Consider the following 22,930-nt stretch of genomic DNA (forward strand, 5'->3'; position numbering starts at 1 on the left):
GAAGAGCTTAGTGTTCATCACTGGTGGTAAAAAAAAAAGAAGGAGAGTACAGAGATCCTATCCTTGTGAAGATGCGAGATATGAAGATTCGGGAAATAGAGAAATATAGATTCACTAAAGGTCATTCACCAAACATTTTATTGAGGTTCAGCTATTTTTTAAATATTAAGCTAGTTTATGGTCATATGTGATGAAAAAACACGAAAGAAACAGCATCAGAAACAGAATATTGGCTTTGCTCTCAGCTAGTTATCTGGGAAATAGGTTTTGTTTACATTTAATTTATCACAAGGAATAATTCAATATTTATCATACTTGATTTTACCTACAGTATAAAATATCAAACATATTGATTTTTAATGACAATTCACACTATTAATGAGCTTACACTGTACTAGGCAGTCAATAGCATGACTGCAGATATATATCTATATTATATATATAATATTAAAAGAGCAGTGAAGGGGGTGAAGGAGAGATTAAAATAAATGCATTCATGATAATTGGAGAAAGGAGAAAAAACTTGGGAATCTCCACCCATGTAATCCCCACCAATGAAAAGCTTGGTTTCTTCTGTCCACATTCCCAGTATACCCCAAAGAGCACATGAAGACACCCAGAGACACATAGCTTTTTTCCCATCAGTCTTTTTTTTTAGGATCATAAGAAACAAGAGCATTAAAGAGAGAAAGTTTTAATTTGGAAAATATTCAGTGTGGACTCTAAGTGAGAGATGGTAGAAAATGGAGTTTTCCTGATGACTCAGTACTTTTCTGAGTAACAGGCTTTTAGAAAAACAGAGACAGGGGTTTAATCCTCTTTTGATTGCAAGCAAAAGAGATCTGGGAGACTAGCTTTGCTCCTTGGAAATAATGCCTTGGATGGAAACAATACTGAGTTTATGCTCCAGAGAATAGCCATATAATAAAGAAAATAACATCTGGAGTATTGTGGACAAGCCTACCCTGTACAGATGACCTGATGGCCATCGTTAGAGAAGGACACTGGGTATAGGAAAGGCCACATGAAAGTATATTGTCCTGATAGAAGACTTGCTCCTTGGAAGGAAGTATTACTTTATGGTGAGTATAATGAGAACAATTTGTTGTTTTTGTTTTTTTTTGCTGCTCATAATCATTATAAACGTGGGTACTTCTCAGGGGAGTAGTTACCTATCCCTATTACGGAAAGAATTAAATACCAAAATTCCCAAGCTACAAACAAGGAATGGGGTCAGTCGAGAAGAAACAAGTCAGAAAAGTAGTTGTCCTTAATCTTTATCTAAGACTTAAATGTCAAGAAGGATTCTTTAAGGCAAGAATTAGGATTTCAGAGAACACTGCATAATAAGAGTGTTAATGAGGCATAGAACAAAGTTCTATGTTCTAACAAAGTTAAAATAGAGAGAACATTGTTACCACCAGTGGGGATCAGCACATAACAAGTACTGGAGTCAAAGAGACTGATTGGGAAACTCCTGCAAAAATGGAAGTAAAGATTGATGAGGGTCTTGCCTAAACTGGTGGCTTTAGTAGACAGAAGAGGACAGAAGCAAGCGATGTGGAAACAGAATCAACAAGACTTGACAATAAACTAAACACATTGATTTTGAGATGGCTCAAGGACCTCTGGGTATAAATGTCCAGCAAGAAGCTGAAAATAATGAGAGAGATTGTTGCACAATAAACATTCATTGAGTCTAAATTAACTGCCAGGCACATGCTAAACATTAAGTATACAAAATGAGGCAAAAGGCAGTCCTTGCTCTCAAAGAGTTTACTTCCAATGAGGGAGATGACATACAAACAAATATACTCAAAACAAGCAATATATTGGATGAATAGGAATTGATTAACAGAGGGAAGGCACTAGAATTAAGAGAGGTTGGGGAGATCTTCCTGTAAATGGTGAGATTTTATCTCAGACACCCAGGTAGTATACTCAAATTTGAAAACACCCAGGCCAAGGAAAAATCACTGCAAGCAATCAGAAGGAAACAATTCAAATATCATGGAGTCAAAATCAGGATGACACAGGACCAAGCAGCTTCTACATTAAAGGAAAGGAAGGCTGGAAATATGATACTCCAAAATGCAAAGAACCTAGTATTACAACCAAGAATGACCTACCCAGTGAAAATGAGCATAATCCTCCAAGGTGGAAAAAATGGACATTTAGCAACATAGAGGGCTTTCAGGTACTCCTTACCAAAAGACAAGAGCTGAAATGAAAATTTGATGATCAAACCCAACATTCAAGAAAAGCATACCAAAAAAAAAAAGAAAGAAGAGAAGAGAAGAGAAGAGAAGAGAAGAGAAGAGAAGAGAAGAGAAGAGAAGAGAAGAGAAGAGAAGAGAAGAGAAGAGAAGAGAAGAGAAGAGAAGAGAAGAGAAGAGAAAAGAGAAGAGAAGAGAAGAGAAAAAAAGTAAAAATCAAAGGGATTCAGTAAGGTTAAACTGATTACATTCCTACATGGGAAGGTCATAATTAAGATATTTAAGATATCGCTGGTGCTTGAGATACTTCAGGTACTTAAGAACTTCATCAATATTAGACCAGTGAGAAGGACTATATATAGGCAGAAGGAAGGGCGTAAGAAGAATAGGATGGGATGATTACCCCCCCCAATAAAACATTAAGGGGTGAGAAAATAGACTACACTGAGAGAAGAGAAAAAGAGATAGCCACAGGTAAATTATCTCACATAATGAGGCATTTAAGAGTCAATGTAGTAGAGGAGAAGATGGGAAGAGTGGTCGGCAGTACTTGAATCTTACTCTCATTGGAATTAGCTCAAAGTGAAAATAACATCCATACTAAATTGTCTTTAGAAACCTCTCTTACCCTATAGAGTAGCAGAAGTGGAGGGTAAATAAGAGAAGGGAGAAGAAGGAATAAAAGAATGGTGAATTGAGGGAGGTGGTGGTCAGGCATTTACTAGCTACATGACTCTGGAGAAGTCACAACCACTAATTGCTTCATTTTCTCATCTGTAAAATGAATTGAAGAAGAAATGACAAAACCACAGCAGTGTCTTGGGGGGGAAAAAAACAACCACAAACAAGGTAATAGTCAGATATGACTAAAAACAACTTCTGAATAGGTAATAAAATTGAAAAGGACTTTAGACATGATTAGACCAGCAGTTATTAAACTTTTGGTCTCAGGCTCCCTTTAATCATTTAAAATTATTGAAAACAGCGATACAAATAGACAAACACAATCAGAGACAGAGACTGATATGGGAATTTACAATATATGAAATTTAAATGACAGTATTATCATGAAAATCACTTTGAACACATAGCTACCCTAAAATGATGTTATAGACCTAAGAATATAAGGACCCCACTTTGAGAACTACTGATCTAGTCCAATCCCCTTATTTTATAGATGATGAAATTGAGGAACAGCAAGGTTAAGAAAATTCCCTAAGGTGACAGAAGTATTAAGTGGTATAACTAAAATTTTAATCCATTTTGTACAACTTCAAACCCAGCATTCTTTCCAGTAAATCTTCTCCATTTCTGTTTTATCTTGGCCTCAACTGGGGGTCCATGTCCATAATTTCTCATTGAGGCAATTTAGTAAGATTGTTTATCTTTGTTTGAAAATAGCTTTTATAGTGAAAATATTTTTTGTTCTAGACCCTTGGTAGCCTCAGGTATGGGAGAAGTTGTCACCTTAATGATTACAATCAGTCCAAGGGAGTCAGAGGATATATTAACATGCCAGCATTTCCCCCATATGCCTATGGATCCAAAAGGTCTCCTGGTTTTCTCACCTCTCATTGATAGCATCTCCACAGATCTGGAATCTGAATTTTCTGGGTTCTAGAATACAAAACCCACCTGGAAATGAGAACTACACTGAAAATATCATGAGTTAAATTTTTTTTTATCTCTGAACCACAGATCTCTTTGAACAAGGAGTCTTTGAGATTGTTCTACCTTCATGGAAGAAAGGGAATGGGAAATAGGTGTAGGGACCTCAAGAGATGATGTCCTGAATTGGTCCTAGTAGATGGAGACAGGTGTGGTCAGGGAGAATTTGTTCTGATCATCCTCCCTCTAGCAGGAGGAGTATGTCTTAATCAAATTAGCTTCTCTCTACATGAGCTGGGAAATAATAAAAACAAAACCTGGGGTTCCTGATTTTATCTAGGTAAATCAGTAACTCACTCTGACTTTATATTTTTTCTTTAACAGGTAAAATGGTTCTTCCCAACCCTAACCTTCTCAACCACTCAACCAGACTAAATCTGTATTCCAATCTGTATTCCAGACCCCACTCTTCCTTTTTTCTTCTTCCTCTACATGACGACCCTCTGTGGTAACACTGCTATCATCTAGGTTGTGTGCGGCCATACCTCCCTCTGTAGCTCTATGTATTTTTTCCTGTCTAACCTGACCTTTCTAAAGATCTGTTATATCACATCTGAGATAAAAATTCATGCTCTCCAATATCAACCAGATTAGTTGGATGTGGAGCCTACACAGTCTTTTTTTCACCCTTGGCAATAGTGACTGTTTCCTGATGGTTGTCACGGATATGATTGTTATGAGACCATCTATCATCCTTTGCACTACACTCTCATCATGATCCAGCAGTTATGTACCCAGATCCTGGTTGACTCTCTGGACCTGGCTCTCTTTCTCTCCCTTTAGCTGGTAGCACTAGCCTTCACTTTGCCCTTCTGTGGTTACTTCTGTGGTTGAGAGACTAGCCACTTCCTTTTTTTTTTTTTTTTTTTGGTTACAAAGAATCATATTCTAACCCTCCCTCCCCTATCCCCATCCTTTCCGTACCCAACATGAAATTCCTCTGGGTATTACATGTGTCCTTGATCAGAACCTATTTCCATGCTATTGATATTTGCACTAGGATGTTCCTTTAGAGTCTACATCCCCAATCATATCCCCTTGACTCATGTAATCAAGCAGTTGTTTTTCTTCTGTGTTTCTGCTCCCATAGTTCTTCCTCTGAATGTGGATAGTGTTCTTTCTCATAGATCCCTCTGGGTTGTTCAGGATCACTGCATTGCCACTAATGGAGAAATCCATTACATTTGATTGTACCACAGTGTATGGGTCTCTGTGTACAATGTTCTGGTTCTGCTCCTTTCACTCTGCAGGTCATTCCAGTTCACATAGAATTCCTCCAGTTTATTATTCCTTTGAGCACAATAGTATTCCATCACCAACATATACCACAATTTGTTTAGCCATTCCCCAATTGATGGGCATCCCCTTGTTTTCCAATTTTTGGCCACCACAAAGAGTGCATCTATGAATATTCTTGTACATGTCTTTTTCCTTATTATCTCTTTGGGGTACAAACTCAGCAGCAGCCACTTCCTTTTTGATGTACCATATGTCCTATATCTATCTTGTGCTGATACTTGAGTTCACCAGGCTATCCTCTATGTGGCAGAAATACTTGTCCTTACTGTCCCTTTCCTTCTTATCTGCAACTCTTAAATATTCATCACTATTATTATTTTGTGCATCTGTTCAGCTAAGGAGCACCAATGAGCCTTCTTCATTTTCTCTTCCTATATTATTGGGGTCCTGTGGGTCAAAGACAATGAGTTGCAAAGCCAAGAATGAAAATCAGAACCCTTGATTACGAATCCATCACCTTTCCCAACGTCTCTCCTTTATAACTTATTCTGGAAGTAGGAGACAGGTGTTTTTATACTTGGTTAAATGGAACCAGACCACCAATTATTGGCTATTAACATTAGGGAAACAAACTAGAATGAGGCCTCAGACTGAAAAGAAGACCTAGAACCTGTGAAGCTTGAAATTTCTCAGACTTGTGAATGTTAAAAATTTCCACATTGGGGAATTCTCCATTAGAACAATTCCCTACTAGGAACATTGCCCATTTTGACAGTGAGAACTCTACTTGGATCAGAAATGGGAGGACCTCTACTCCACCAGTACTTAAGACTGCTTTAGGGGAGAAAACCCCTTGCTAAACAATGAGGGTACTTGGGCCCATACTTATAATGAGGCAAAAAGATCTTTAAGCCATGCCCATTTTTAGAAGTAATACAAAGGGATGCTAAGTACCTATTAAAGGTCAGGCAACTTGTAAACTTGCCAGGAGCAAAGAGGTGAAAACTTATTCAGAAGTTTTTTCTGGTTCAAACTTACTAAAGGGATTAGTCAACCCAGCAGTGAATTCAGAATGGGTTGTCCTTTGGAAAACGTCTACTATGATTGGTAGATGTAAGGACTTAGGGGAGGTGACATAAGAGAAAACCCCCTATATGAGAAAAAGCAGAATCTCTTGAAAGACAATCCTTTTGGAATATCTCTTGAGAGAGGCTCTGGAGAAGGGAAGCTCTTGGAGGACAATCTCTAAGGAGGTCTCGCTAGAGCTCCTCTGAGGGGACTCTGTCCCTCTGGAGGATCTTGAGAGAGGCCCTTTGAAACAGTCCCCTCAGGCTGGAAGGCTCTTTGAGGAAGACTCTGGCTGGAACTCTCTCTGAGGAGACTCTGTCACTAGAATCCTTGCTTAGACAGACCTTGTGGTGAGTGATAAAAGACTGACTGACTGATCTCTCTCTCTCTTAAGACTCAGGTCTAGGCCATGTTGGCTTTAGGCCCTTCATACTTATTTCCTTTTTCTCTCTTTTCTTTAATTCCTCATTGTATTATTAATTAAATTCTCTAAAAAACCCAGTTGACTTGGGTATATTCATAATTGGGAATATTTCCCTGGTGACCACCTTATATTTGATTTAAAACCAAGACACTGTAGTGAAAACATATTTCCTGCGGTCACAATTTACTCACCCACTCATATCTATCTTCCACTATTTTACTCACTACAGTTTTTAACCTCAACCATTTTAACTCTTACAAACCCAAAAGTTCAATTAACCTTGCTCTGGAGACTCAACGCTCTGGTGTGTAAAGTCTTCTCCACTATTATTCTGAGTACAAGAATCATTATCATGACATTGACATCCAACATCATATTGTTCATTATACCAAAAGTTCTAAATCCCAAACTATGTAGAATGAAAAGTTCTAAAAATATGGAGATGTAACTGAAGGAATCAAAACCATGTGGGATCAGGATTAAATAAGTATATAATCATTCCTATCATCCGGTCAGTGAACCTGTAGAAGATTAATTCAACATTTCCAATAAATTAAATCCTCTAAAATAATACCATTTTGACCATTAGCACAATATTATCCTCCAAATATTAAACTTAAAAGAATGACAGCAATATGGTACTGGCTAAGAGACAGAAAGGAGAATCAGTGGAATAGACTTGGGGGAAGTGACCTCAGCAAGACAGTCTATGATAAGCCCAAATATTCCAGCTTTTGGGGAAAAAATTCACTATTTGATAAAAAAAAAACTGCTGGGAAAATTGGAAGACAGTATGGGAGAGATTAGGTTTGGATCAACACCTCATACCCTACACCAAGATAAACTCAGAATGGGTGAATGACTTGAACATAAAGAAGGAAACTATAAGTAAATTAGGTGAACTCAGAATAGTATATCTGCCAGACCTTTGGGAAAGGAAAGATTTTAAAACCAAGCAAGACTTAGAAAAAGTCACAAAAGGTAAAATAAATAATTTTGACTACATCAAAAGGTTTTTGTACAAACAAAACCAATGTAACTAAAATCAGAAGGGAAGCAACAAATTGGGAAACAATCTTCATAACAAAAACCTCTGACAAAGGTGTAATTACTCAAATTTATAAAGAGCTAAATAATTTGTGCAAAAAATCAAGCCATTCTCCTATTGATAAATGGGCAAAGGACATGAATAGGCAATTTTCAGTTAAAGAAATCAAAAGTATTAATAAGCCCATGAAAAAGTGTTCTAAATATCTTACAATCAGAGAGATGCAAATCAAAACAACTCTGAGGTATCACCTTACACTTAGCAGATTGGCTAATATGGAAACAAAGGAAAGTAATGAATTCTGGAGGGGATGTGACAAAGTTGGGACATTAATTCATTGCTGGTGGAGTTGTGAATTGATCCAACCATTCTGGAGGGCAATTTGGAACTCTATCCAAAGGGCACTAAAAGACTGTCTGCCCTTTGATCCAACCATAGCACTGCTGGATTTTTACCCCAAAGAAATAATAAGGAAAAATACATGTACAAGAATATTCATAGCTGCACTCTTTGTGGTGGCAAAATATTGGAAAATTAGGAAATGCCCTTCAATTGGGGAATCAGCCATTCAGCAACAAATTGTGGTATATGCTGGCGATAGAATACTATTGTGCTCAAAGGAATAATAAAGAGGAGGAATTCCATGGAGACTGGAACGACCTCCAAGAAGTGATGCAGAGTGAAAGGAGCAGAACCAGGAGAACATTGTACACAGAGACTGATACACTGTGGTACAATCGAATGCAATGGACTTCTCCATTAGTGGCAATGCAGTGATCCTGAACAACCCGGAGGGATCTATGAGAAAGAACACTATCCACATTTGGAGGGAAAACTGTGGGAGTAAAAACACCAAAGAAAAACAACTGCTTCAACACATGATATGATTGGGGATGTATACCCTAAAGGAGCATCCTAGTGCAAGCATCAATAGCATAAAAATAAGTTCTGATCAAGGACACATGGAATACCCAATGGAACTGCGTGTCGGCTACGGGAAGGGTGGGGGAAGAAGAGGGAGGAATAGAACATGATTTTTGTAACCAAAGAATAATGTTTGATATTGACAAATAAAATTTTAAAAGTTAAAAATAAAAATAAATAAATAAATAAAAGAATGACAGGTGGATAGCAAGTTGTCCCAAGACCATTGCTATCAACACTCCATCAATTATAAGATGAAAAATAATGATCATAATAATGATAGTTCCCAATTATAAAAGTTTTAAGTTTTATAAAATATTTTACATACATTATCTTATTTGAAACAACAAGCCCATGAATTGCAATATGTGTTATTATTACCCTAATTGTACACATAAGGAAACAGAATCTCAGAGAATTTAGATTAGCTAACATTTATATAATTTTTTAATATTTGAAAAGTACTTTATATGAGAGGAACTAGGTAGCACAGTGGATAGAGTGCTGAGCCTGCAGTCAGCAGATTCCAGGTTCAAATCTTGTCTCCAATACTTCCTCATTGTGTGACCTGGTTTTGTATCACTTAACCCTACTTACCTAGTTCTTACCACTCTTCTGCCTTCAAACTGATACTCAATATCAGTTCTAAGAATATGTAAGGAGTATTTTTTTTATCATTTTAAGCCCTTTATATCTATGTTGTCGTAGTTAAGCAATGAAGCTTTCTTAGAATCACCCTTCCTGATTCTGGTCAATTATTTCTGAAATTTGGGGTCTATTTCCTTCTGACCATGTGATAACCCAGTGTGAGAAGGATTTGGCATTTATTATGTTGTATTAACATAATGAGTCATCCCTTGGATTTATTCTTGATTCAAAGGCCATAGGACTAGTCTCTCTCAAGTCCCAATCTTGAAATTCTGAGATTTGGAGTCACAGAATGAGATTCTTATGTTTCTGCCTTGACAGGTGAGGATGGCAGGAGGGTGCCAGTTGAGTAGGTCGTCTGGATCTGCTATTTTTGTGTGGTATTGCACAGTATAGCACACAACGAGCTATAAAATGTGTTAGCCTCAGTTTCTTCACCTAAAAACTGGAGATAATGTGCCTACTCCTGCTTTCTCCAAGCATCTCATCTGAATCACATGACAATGAATATGAAAATATTTGAGTGATGATAGCATTCTTCAAAAATAAAGGTTTCAAGGATATTACATTAATTAATGCCAATTTGACTTCTAATAGTCAAACAATGGCATTACCAGACTCCATAAGGGATCTAGAAAACACTGTGGTTTTTTTATGTTGTCTGTATTTTATTACATTTTACTTATTGTGTTAAATATTCCCTAATTACATTTTTTCTTTTTCCATATTATTCATTTTTATAATAGAGTAGTCTTTAAAAACCAAAACCCCAAATCCTATACCCATGTAAACAAGTGCTAAATCATGTGTTTTTCTTCTGAATTTCTGCTCCCACAGTTCTTTCTCTTGATGTGGATAGCATTCTTACTCCTAAGTCTCTTGATTTGTCATGGATCATTGCATTGCTGCTAGTAAAAAGTCTATTACATTTGATTGTCCCACAATGTTTCAGTTACTGTGTATAATGTTCTCCTGGCTCTGCTCCTTTCACTCCAGACATCAGTTCATGGAGGTCTTCCCTGTTTTTATAGAAATCAAGCAGCTCATCATTCCTTATAGAACAATAATATCCCATCACCATCAGATACCAAAATTTGTTCAGCCATTCCCCAATCAAGGGACATCCCCTCATTTTCCAATTTTTTGCCATCACAAAGAACGTGGCTATAAATATTTTTGTACACGCATTTTTTTTATCTTTCTGGGTGTATTGCTGGATCAAAGGGAATGCATGCATTCTTTTAAACTCCTTTGGGCATAATTCCAAATTGCCTAAAAAACACCATTCTTAAAGAATTTTTAATTTAAAGCTCTGTGATAATGACTCTAGAGTTTAAAGAACTTCACAACTTTGACTTCATGTAGCATAGAAGCTTATAGGGAAATAAAAGACAAACAGAGAACTATAACTCATTCATTCATTCAGCACTTTAGTAAAGGCTTCTACTATTGGAAAATTACTGCATAGATACTAGCAAGGAAAGTGATCAAAGAAACAGTTCCAAGGAGGCATGAACTATCCTTTGAAGTGATTTTTAAGATGAGTTCTTCTTAATTGGTTGTCTTGGTTATAAGACAAGGATCAATTTAATTCATGAAAGTATTTATTGGAAAATGACTGACCTAAAGAACCTAAAGGCCAGCTTGGAACTATTGAGCAACTAGTTGTCTAGAACTCCTTATTCTCTATCGCTTCCTTCCCCTTCCTTCTATTCATATCCAAAACTTTCCACACTATTAAAACTTTCCGTGAATCTCAAGTTTCAGTAAATATGTATTGTTATCATCTCTCAGTAGAGAGAATTATTGTGACACAGCTTTAAGTCTCTAATAAGGGAGCGGATAAGAGAGTAAGGTTGCCTCCTGCTGTTCTTTACACATCAGCTGTGGCCACCACCTAGAAAACCCAAGAGTATGGGACTGCCCATTAGCTTTGTCTTTGTCATCCTCAATTTAGAATAGTTCCCTCAAATCAGATCCACTTAAGGGCAGCCATGGGGGAAAAAACTGCAGTGCTTCAGGGACTCATTACCCTGGGGGGGTAGTGGGGGGGGAGTCAAAGAGGACCTTAAACAACCTGGATGAGGAGATAATGTTTGGACTGTCAATGGACACAGAGGAACTTGTTCTTTCTGGGACACATTCTACACCAGTCTTAGAAGATTGCATTGATCATTATTCTCAAAGCATCTGCATTTGAAAGTCCTCAACTAGTGAAGGACACTGACATCTTTCCCCATTAGCAGCTGAATGAATCCCAGCCAGAAAGGAGAGACAGGGAGCCCAGGTACTGGCCAACTTCTTTCCTTTAAAGGAAACCTTGCCCCCTTTGAAGGTCATGGGTCCTATTTCCCTTTAACTCAACAAGAACAGAGACAGAATTGCAACGTTTTCCAGGATCACAATTCCTGGAGCATCTCAAGACAAATGCAGTCTATGGAACTGAGATTCTCCCTAAATGGCTGCTAGAGATGGTGGTAAGGAATGTCATTTTTTTTCCATTATTTTCAATGAGTTGACTGAATAAATAGCTGAGGATTTAGAGTTGGAAGCATCTTAGAAATCAGCTAGTCTAGTGGTTTTCACAGGACCCTTTTCTACTTATAAAAATTATTGAGGACCCAAAGAGTTTTTATTCAAGTCAGTGTAATTATCAGTATTTACCACATCAAAAATTAAAATGCCTTAGCATTATTATGGAAGTAGTGTGGACCTTGCAGCTACCCTAAAAAGGTTTTGGGGAAACCTAGAGGTCACCAGGCCACACTTGGAAAGCTAACTGGTCTAGGTCAACCCATTTGTTTTGCAGGAAAAAAATTGAGGTCCAAAAAGGAAAAGTGACACTGGTTCCAGAGGCAGGGGAACTTGGCTCAAATCCTTCCCCTAATACTTTCTACCTCTGAAACTTTAACCTGCCTGGGCTTCAGTAAAATCACCTTCAGAAAATGAGGGCATATGATCAGATGGTCTCTGATGTCTCTTCTGACTCTAGATCAATGTTTCTATAATCATAAATCACTTAACCACTCTGGGCTTCAATTTCTTCTTCTGTCAAATGGGGGAGGTTGGACCAGATGATCTTGGAGGTTCTTTCCACTTACAAATCAGTAGCTCCATAATGCCTTTCACAAGAAAATTTGAGTTGGAACTCAAGGTCCTTTAACTCCAAATCTATATCTCTTTACAATAGATTAATTTTTTGGCATCAATTTAGAAAGTTCCGTCAATTGTCCTGTTTCCTAGAATTTACTTTATGACCTGGGGTATATCAGGTTCCCTTTCTGGACTTCAGTTTTCTCATGTATAAAATGATGTTAAATTCAGTTATCTCAAAGGTACCTTTCAACTTTAATACATTCCATACCCTTTGTTTACATTTCACTTCCACATATGAGATTATATTTTCTAACGTCCCTTCTAACTCTGACTTTCAGTTTTCTAATATTCCTTCAACCTCTGACATTCTCTCTTCCACATTCCTTCCCAGCTCTAATATTCTGTGCTCTAAGGTCTCTTCCAGATCTTGCATTCTATGAATCTGAATCCTTAGGGCAGAGCTCACATCTTTTCCTCCTTTGAATGCCACACAGTACCATACTGGGCTGTTGGAAGCACATAGTAATCAATCAATAAATATTTATTGGCCAAACAATGAAGAACTCTTCAAGTAGCTCAGAGTGCTCCAGGCTGAGCTCTAACCTCTGGCCTTAATATCACTAGATGTTAGAGAGGAAGAAGATATCTCATGGCCCAATGCTGATCACTCTCCATTCCCTCAATAATTAGCCTCCTGACGTCTCATATTCCAAAGCACTAGTCAATAGCATGAAATCCAGCTGCCTTGGTTGAGCAAAACAGCCCAGCCTAGAGGCTTTGATGATGAAACTACTTCCTTCACGGCAGGGCTACAAAGCATTTGTATGTCCTAAAATAAGTTTTTAGAAATCTTCCTCTTTTAGATCATCCTAAATCCAGAGTCCATTGTCCATGACCCATTTAGCTAGGCTGAAGTTTTGTGGGGGCTTTGATTCCAGAATCCTAGATGTAGAACTTTGAAGCTATATTAGAGGGCAATTGAGTCCAACTCTCTTATTTTAAAATAAACAAGTGACCACTAAGCATCATCTGTAATTAGCTATGCTAAGTACTATTCTAGGCACATGGAATACAAGTACAAAGAATGAAATAAGCCCTACTCTCAAGAAATTTATATCCTAATAGAGAGAGAAATACATACAAATGTGTCTGTTTCTATAAATATAGGACCATAAATATAAAGAGAACAAACATATTGTAAATATATGCAAAGAAGTTGAACATAAATTTATTTTGGAGGGAGAGCACTTGTGCTTTGGGGGATCTGGAAAAAAGCTTCATGCAGAGGATGATGCTTGTGCTACATATTAAAGAAAGGAACTCAATATGGCAGAGTAAAGAAGAGAGTGCTTCCCAGGTCTACAAGATGGCCAGGGCAAAGACATAAGAATGGAACTTTATTTCTAAGGAATAGAGAGGAAACCAGTTGGGCTATATCACAGAATGGGAAAGGGGAACTCAAATTTAATGAATCTAAAAAGAATTTGGAGATGGGGTGTGTAGGGATTGACAAGGACTTTGTATTTTATAACAAGGGCAATAGGAAGTCACTGACTTTGACTAGGTAGGGAGAGTTGCATGGTCAAATCTATGCTTAAAGAAAATGTCTTTGTGGGTAGTATGTAGTATGGGCATGAATGGGGAGCAACTTGAGGTGGAGATATTAATTGAGAGACTATTGCAATAATCTAGGGGAGACTCAGTGAGGGCTTGCATAAGTCATTGGTGTGCGAGTGAAGACAAAGGGTCAAGAGTTGTTGAGAAGATAGAAATATCATTGGGTAGAAACAATGATTGGTTATGTGGATGAGGGAGAGTAAAGAGTCCAGAATAATTCCAGGATCATAAGGCTGAAAGATTTGAAAGACAATGGTGCTCATGGCAGAAAAAGGAAAGTTTGGAAGAAGAAAGAGGTGAAAGTGAAATATATAGAAGTGGAGACGAAGACAGCCAAAGGGACTTGCCCATGCCACACGGGAATTAGTGCCAAAACTGGTATTCAAATCCAGATCCTCTGACTCCAAATGCAGTCTTCTTTGAACTGCTTCATGCTGAGGGGATAATTTCCTCTACTGGTCTGGATGAAATCATGCCTTTGCATTTGATATCATTTTCATCCATGTCCTCCCATAAACCCACCTTAGAAAAGCTGCCCAATGTACTGAGAGCCAACTTCAAGATCTCTGTATATTTCCCAGGCATGAATGCACTGTCTGGAATGTTTTCTTAAGCTCATGGAAGTCCTAAAAGGATGAACCTTAAGAGTAGAGGAGAAATGTCCTAGGGTCTCCAAGGTTCTTTCCCTTGAAATCATTACTCGTCCAGACTCAGAGCATCTTTTGTTACACTGAAGCATCTTTCAGGCCAATTCAGGTTTCAGCTAATTCAGGTCTATCAATTTCAAATCATTCAGCCCTAGTTTACATCTCCGCTGATGTAGGCTACTGATGAGAAGGCTGCGAGGGTGTCTGATGGGTAATGCAGAGCTAGAAATAGTCCTGATAGGACTTGAATAATTAGGGAGATTCCAAGAAGGGAGCCCAAGGTTCATCTGGCTGAAATGGTAGATGGTGCTGATAAGGCAGTGAAGGAGTGGTTGATGATTTTTATAAGTGGGTACATTCTGAGTAGGTGAGTCACTAGGATTTTGTAGTTGAAACACAACAATGGTTTTTCATACCACAGGTGATGGTCAGAGTCCATACTCAAAGAATGAAAATGATCATTGTTTTCTTCTCTTCCTTGTTACTAATTTTTCAGTTTCCCAAGCCTTCACCTGTCTATGGGGGGTTGAGTTTGGTTGCTAGTTGTGGGTTAGGTTGTATAATTGTTGTTAGTTTAGAAGATACTTTTTTAGGATTGATATATGTATACATACACACACATATAAACATATATGTTCAGCAGTATAACTGAATCAGTCAGCCATAGTTTACCTCTCAGAAGCCTGAATTGACCAGGTCATCAAAACAAGCTCCACAAACATATAAGATGAGAAGGCATGGTTGGCATTCCATTGATACCAGTAGAAGTAAATTTAGCATGGTTCAGTACAGAAAAAAACAACAACTGGGTTTGAAGTCAGATAATCTTGCTACATTCCAGGAATCAGATTTGGAAAATGCTATTCGTCAACCATCAAAAAACTAGGAGGGGAGTCAGCTGGGTGGCTTAGTGGATTGAGTCAGGCCCAGAGACAGGAGGTCCTGGGCTCAAATTTGGCTGAGACACTTCCCAGCTGTGTGACCCTGGGCAAGTCACTTAACCTCCATTGCTTAGCCTTTACCACTCTTCTGCCTTGGAACCAATATTGGTTCCAAGACAGAAGGTAAGGGTTTATTAAAAAAGAAAAAAAAAACTTGGAGAGGGGGAAGCTAGGTGGCTTGTTGGATTGAGATTCAAACCTAGAGATGGGAGGGCTTAGGCTCAAATTTGATCTCAGACACTTCCTAGTTAGGTGGGGGGCAAATCCCTTAACCTCCATTTCCTAGCCCTTACTGCTCTTCTTTTTCTTTTTTAAACCCTTATCTTCCATCTTGAAATCAATACTGTGTATTGGCAGAAGAATGGTAAGGGCTAGGCAATGGGGTTTAAGTGACTTGCCCAGGGTCACACAGCTGGGAAGTGTCTGAGGCCAGGTTTGAACCTAGGACCTTCAGTCTCTAGGCCTGTCTCTCAATCCACTGAGCCACCCAACTGTCCCCTGCTCTTCTTCTTTGGAACCAATTCACAGTATGATGGAAGGTAAGGGCTTTTTTTTTTAGAGAGAGAAAAAATAAACTAGGAGAGCTGTGGATCAGGAAATCCAAGGACAATAAGAACTATGGTGCCTACTTCATAGGACCTCAGGATGAAGACTGAATAGGACCCTGGATCTGGAGTCAGGAACATTTGAGTTTAAATCTATTCTCAAACATTTATGAGCTGTGTGACGTTGGGCAAGTTGCTTAACCTCCACCTGCCTCTATTTCCTCACCTATAAAGATTTTTAAAACCTACTTCCCAGAGTTGTTGTAAGGATCAATAATATAATAATTGGAAAGCACTTTAGGAACAGTGCATAGAGTACCAAGTCTGGAGTCAGGAAATCTTATCTTTGTGAGTTCAAATCTGGTCTCAGACCCTTACTAGCTGTGTGACACTGGGCAAGTCTCTTAACTGTGTCTCTATAAAATGAACTGGACAAGGAGATGATCAATCACATCAGTATGTTTGCCAAGAAAAACACAATTGGCAGCTGAGTGGAAGATGAATAGCAGTGTGTGGGGAGGGGAGGGGAGGTAGAGTAGCAAGTTACTGCAATAATCTAGGACAGTGTTGGCAAAGGTTTTTGAGTTCAAGTGCCAGAAGGGAAAATTCAAGCTGTCTGTGACCCCCACCCCCAACCATTAACAGAGGAAGAAAGTTGAAGGAGGAAGTGCTTACTTAGGGTGATGGGACAGAAGGGTGGGGTGTGCAAAAATGTCCTTGAGCTCTGGGAAGAGGGGGGAACAGAGCAGTTCCCCCAAGTTGGGGGTGGCACATGTGCCAATATTTAACCAGTGCTTGTCTAGGCATGTGTAATTAATTTCTGTGCCCTAGAACTACAATTCCCAGCATCTCACTCTCCTCACATTATATGCTAACATAGGCAGGATATAAATTTGGTGTAGCCCCACCTCTTGCTCTCTCTTCCTGTGATCCCATTTGGGGTAGGTAGTATGAGGTGAGTGTCAAGAGAATCTACTCACGTGGCCTTATATTTTGTTAGATAATTACCTTTTTATCCCATTACTTCAAGTGATTATTAATAAACTTTATGAAATATAATACTTGGAGTATTGGACATTGATTTAAATTTTATAGGCATATGGGTATGGAGGCCTGGGCCAGGCTAGTGGCTGAGTAAGTGGAAAAAAGGGAATTATAAGAAAAATTTTATAAAGGTAGAAATGTCAAAACTTGGCAACAATTTGGAAATATGGAGAAAGAGAACAGCCAAAGATAAAACCAAGGACAAGAGTTAGTTGTGAGAGCTAACATTCATTCATCCATCCATCCATTCATTCATTCATTCAACAAACACTTATTAAGTGACTACTGTTTGTAAGGTCTTGCACCTAACACTAAAGAAAAAAATCTAAGTGGGTAAGTCCTTGGTAATACAAAATGTTTCATTGCCTTACACCTGCTATCAGATAAGGTTTAGTATTTTGGGAGGATCACTGGGAGAGGTCCATTTTAGAGAACTGTTTTTCTTTGCAGAGCAAGGTTCAGGTTATTGGTGATTGAACATTGGAATGTCATTGAAAGAAAAAGATTGTCATAGCTTAGACTAGTACTAATGTCTCCTGAATTTTCCTTCAAGGTCCTTCTCGACACATTTCAATTCTTTTGTGACTATTAAGATGGTATAAACTTAAAACTTGAATCTTTGTCATTCACACTGGTGTGATTTCTCAGAATATGGTAATGTCTCTAAGGGGAGGGAAGACAGGGGAACACATTTCCCACCCACTAGTCTTCATGTACCAGATGTATTCTTCAATTTGAAAACCCAAGAGCATCTGACTGTCCATCAACTTGGGACTTCCTGTCCTCCACTCTAGTTTTTTTTTTCCAAGCCCCAGTGCTTCAGAAACCCATTCCCTTGAAGAAGACTGCAAAGAGGATATTAAATAGCAAAACTTGCTAAATCTGACATAGCTAGATTAGGAATGGAGATACCAGAGACTATCCTTGCTGATATACTTTGAGTCTCTGGCTATGCCAGCTCCTTAATACCCATGACCAAAATACGCCAAAGCTACCTCCTTCTCAAATCCATCAGGGAGTGATGGGCACCAAAGGTTGTCCTCATTTTCATCTTTATGAGGTTCAGTCAGATTACAGAAGCAATGAGCCATGAGCCAATGTCTGTCCTCCTTAGAAGGCCATGTGCCAATTGAAGGTCATAGGCACGCATTCCATTTGATTCAAAGTAAACAGAAAAGAGAGGTGGAAAGCTCTCTAGGAGGTCTGCCCAAGGAACATCTCAAGGCAAAAGCAGACAGTGGATCAGAGCTTTTCCTCAGTTGGTTGAAAGGCACTAAGGGGGTGACATTTACTTCTTCCCTTTTGTTATTTGCTTCCTGAATTAGTGGAAGCTTATACACAAAGGCTGCATGGCCACTTGTTGGGCATATTGTAAGGGACATTCTTACAGGTTTGAGATTTTGATCATTTCTGTGGTCCCACAAAGCTCTGAGGCTATGTGGTCTTCTCATTTTGATAGAAGCCTCTAGGGTCACAACATAATGAGAATGAATTTCAATCACAGTAAATTATGGATGAAATTGGTTTTACTCTTCTACTCAGGGAAGCTAGGTGGTCCAGTAGATAGAGCAACTGGCCTAAAGTCAAGAAGATCTGAGTTCAAATCTGGCCTCAGACACTAGCTATATGACTCTGCCTCATTTTCCTCATTTATAAAAATGAACTAGAGAAGGAAATGACCAACCACTCCAGTATCTTTGCGAAGAAAACACCAAAGAGTCAAATATGACTGAAATGATTGAATGATATACTCTACTCTTCTCATCTCTTTCTCCTCTTATTTTGTTTTTATTAATTTTTTAATCCATGAAAATCCAACTCTCTTTGCCCCACTTTCTTCCTTCTCTCTTTACTGAATAAAAAATAAAAACTTTGTTATGAACATGTTGAATCAAACAAAATAAATTCCCCTATTAGCCATGCCCATAAATAAAAAGAAAAAAGAAATATGACTCAACCCGTACTCTGACTATATCACCTCTTTGTCAATAGGTAGGTAGCATATTTCATCTGAAATTATAGTTTGGATCAAAGTTCTAAAGTCTAGTAAAGTTATTTGTCTTTATAATAATGTTGTCACATATAATTTGTTTTGGTTCTTCTGAATTCACTCTGAATCAGTTCATATAGAATTTCCCAGTTTTTTTGAAATTATGGCCTTCATTATTTCTTATAGCACAATAGTGTTCTATCACAATTGGATATCTTAACATCCTCAGCCACTCCACAATTTATAGGCATCCTCTCACTCTAACCAGATTAAAATGTAATTGAAAAACAATAAATAACTGAAACAAATAAAAATTCAATAGAACATCAATGATGTTAATATGTGGTTTCCTAAGTGGATATGTGACCAATAGGGATCTCCATGTACCAGGAAGTAGTCCCTATTTTTTTTTCTGATTTTGACACCACTACAATAAGTATTCATCATCTCAGTATGTTGAAGTGAAAGGACCACAGCATTTGGAATCAGAGAATCTGGATTCAAATTCTGACTTTTCTCTTTACTGGTCTCCTAATGCTTTACTATCAGAAAGGTAAGAAAGTAATTATTGTCTTAAACATCAATAAAAATGGGAATTAGATAGAGTCACATAAAATGCTGGAAGTGGAAGAAATCTTTGACTATTGAATATAGAATAACAGCTAATAAATGCCTTCTATTTGAGAATATATTATGAAATAACAGTTTTAAACCACTTGGTCCTGGTCAAAAAATAGAAAAGATCAACGGAACATATTAACCAAGGTAGATAAAATATATTTGATAAAGCTGAAAACATAAAAATATAAGAAATTAGGAAATCATTTTTAAAATTGGAATACAACCTAGAAAAATTAGACTTGGACTAACATCCTATATCATATTCTATAATAAGTCAAATTGAATGTGAATTTTAAATATTAATGATCAGACCATAAAAATAAAAAAGAAGTAGGTCACATACCTTTGATAGCTATGAGAAGGTTATGAATAAACTAAATAAGGAATTACAAAGGACAAAATGAAAAATGTTAATACATAAAAATTAAAAGTTTTCACTCAATTAAAATTAATTCATCTAGGATAAGAAGTAAAGTAGTTGGGAAAATGTTTGTTTCAAATATCTCTGGTGAGAGATATAATTGATATATTCTATACCCGTCTCTGATTTACAAGATATATAAATAACTGCAAGAAATATATGAAGCTAAAAGCCATTCCCAACAAAAAGTGATCAAATGATATAGACAAACAGTCCCCTCCAAGAAAAAAAATGGTCAACAATTATCTCAAATAATGCTATGAATTACCCATAATAAGAACAATATAAACCCCAAAATTCTGAGATTTTTCCCCTCAAGCAAAAACTTGGAAAAGATGACAAAAGATGGGATTAGTCCCTATTTAAAGGGCTATGCAGAGGCAGGAATGTTGATGCAATTTTGATTTTACAACAATGCAGGAAAGTCATTTGGAATTATACAAAAAAAAGTTATGAAAATAGCCATAGATTTTGGTCCAGAGATTCCATTTTTATGCTGATAATCTAAAGAGGTCATTTAAAAAGGGCTCAACATTTGTCAAACTTATAGCAACACTTTTTGTAGTAGAAAAAGCAACAAACTAGGTGGATGCCAATGAATTGGAGAATGACTATACGCATTGGGTACACGTAAATAATGGAATATCACTGTTGTAAAAAATGATATGTGATAAATAGAGGTTTAGAAAGTTTGCAATTAACTGAAGCCAAATTATACAAGTAGAGACAGGAAAAAAATATAAAGAACAACCACAAAAATGTAAAGCCCCAAAACAACGGAAGCTAAATGCTAATAAGTGACAAAGGATGAGCTTGACCCCAAAAAAAGAGATGTGAGAAGACATCTCATCCTATTCCTGGACAAAGGTGGGGGCAGTAGTAGAGGAGAACATCAAAGGAAGAAAATTGCATGTAATGTTGGAGTTTTGAAAATGTTTATCTGTTTGGATGAATTTTTCTCTTCCTCTTTTTCTTAAAGCTATTTAAGAGCAACTAAGGCAGTATGGTGGCTAAGACCTGAATTCAAATCTGTCCTCAGAAACATACTAGCTGTGTAATCCACCTCAGTTCCCTCATGTGAAATGGAAATACTGATAGCACTTACTCACAGGGTGATAATGATGATCTCATGAAATGACACATACAGTATTTTGTTGTCTTTAAAGTGCTTATATAAATGACAGTTTTATTCTTAAATTATTTGTCATAAGAGAGATTTTCTGGAAAAGGGACAGAGTCAAATATGCCATGTAAAAACAGAAGGCATTTCTAAGGATTCTTCTTGAAAACAAACACTTGGAACTTATAATGTCAGGATTAAAAGTGATTTCAGAATATTGAAAATAAAACATCAAAACTGAAAGAGTGCTTTTAAAGGACATTTAATAAAACCTTTAATAATTCATAAAAATACTGACCTACAGAAATGTGAAGTGATTTATCTAAAATGATCTTAGAAAGTGCTCAGGCCCCCACAACTCTATGATTTAGTTTTTTGTTTTTTTTATATCTAGTAACTGGACCAAATTTTCTATTTTTCTTTAGCAGGTGAGAGATGCCTTCTTCCAACATTCTCCAGCTCAACCAGTCTGGTCCCATTGAATTTGTGTTCCAAGTCTTCTCCACTTCACTTACAATCCAGGCCCTCCTCTTCTGTTTCTTCCTCCTCCTCTATGTAATGATTCTCTGTGGGAATACTGCCATTGTCTGGGCCGTGTTCACCCATAGTTCCCTGCACACCCCCATGTACTTCTTCCTGTCCAACCTGTCCTTTCTGGAGATCTGTTACACCACTACTCTGGTACCACTGATGCTCTCCAACATCTTTGATAACCGGAAGCCAATTCCACTGGCTGGCTGTGGAGTCCAAATGTTCTTTTTTGTCACCTTGGGGGGCACTGACTGTTTCCTACTGGCTGTCATGGCTTATGACCGCTATGTGGCCATCTGCCATCCACTGCATTATACTCTCATCATGACCCAGAGGCTCTGTATCCAGATGGTGGTGGGCTCCCTGAGCCTGGCTCTTTTTCTGGCCCTGCAACTCACGTCACTGGTCTTTACCTTGCCCTTCTGTGGCTACCACAGGGAAATCAAACACTTCTTCTGTGATGTGCCACCTGTCCTAAGACTGGCCTGTGCTGATACGCACATTCACCAGGCTGTACTCTATGTGGTGAGCATCATCGTCCTGACCATCCCATTCCTGCTCATCTGCATCTCCTATGTCTTCATCACCAACACCATCTTGCACATTCGCTCATCTGAGGGCCGCAAAAGGGCCTTCTCCACCTGCTCTTCCCATCTCACTGTGGTCCTGCTACAATATGGCTGCTGCAGTTTGGTCTACTTACGTCCTCCATCAAACACCCAAGAGGATGAGGACCGGCAGCTCGCCTTGGTCTATACCTTTGTCACTCCCCTGCTCAATCCCCTCATTTATACCCTTCGGAACAAGGATGTCAAAAATGCTCTGAAAAAAGTCATGACCAGCACCAGATAACCAGACCTTCTCAGAATCAATCTATTTTATTTTTTATGCCCTTACCTTTTGTCTTAGCATCAATACTAGGTATTGGCTCTAAAGCAGAGGAGTAGTAAGGGCTAGGCAATGAGGGTTAAGTGACTTGCCCAGGGTCACACAGCCAGGAGGTTTCTGAGGCCAAATTTGAACTCAGGACCTCCCATCTCTGGGCCTGACTGTCCAACCACTGAGCAACCAGTTGCCCCCCAGAATCAATCTATTTTTAAAGCATTTGCTATATACTTCTAT

At 38.0% G+C, this 22,930-nt stretch overlaps 1 protein-coding gene across 1 annotated transcript; it reads left to right on the forward strand.

Annotated features, from left to right (window-relative positions):
- The first annotated feature begins 21,712 nt into the window (after window positions 1-21,712).
- LOC100026054 (olfactory receptor 10Q1-like) lies at window positions 21,713-22,660 on the forward strand. The gene has a single exon (XM_001376759.3). It carries the CDS (start codon window positions 21,713-21,715, stop codon window positions 22,658-22,660), a length of 948 nt encoding a protein of 315 aa, XP_001376796.3.
- The last annotated feature ends 270 nt before the right edge of the window (window positions 22,661-22,930 follow it).

This window comes from Monodelphis domestica, chromosome 6 (assembly GCF_027887165.1).
Source record: "Monodelphis domestica isolate mMonDom1 chromosome 6, mMonDom1.pri, whole genome shotgun sequence".
Taxonomy (NCBI): Eukaryota; Metazoa; Chordata; class Mammalia; order Didelphimorphia; family Didelphidae; genus Monodelphis; species Monodelphis domestica.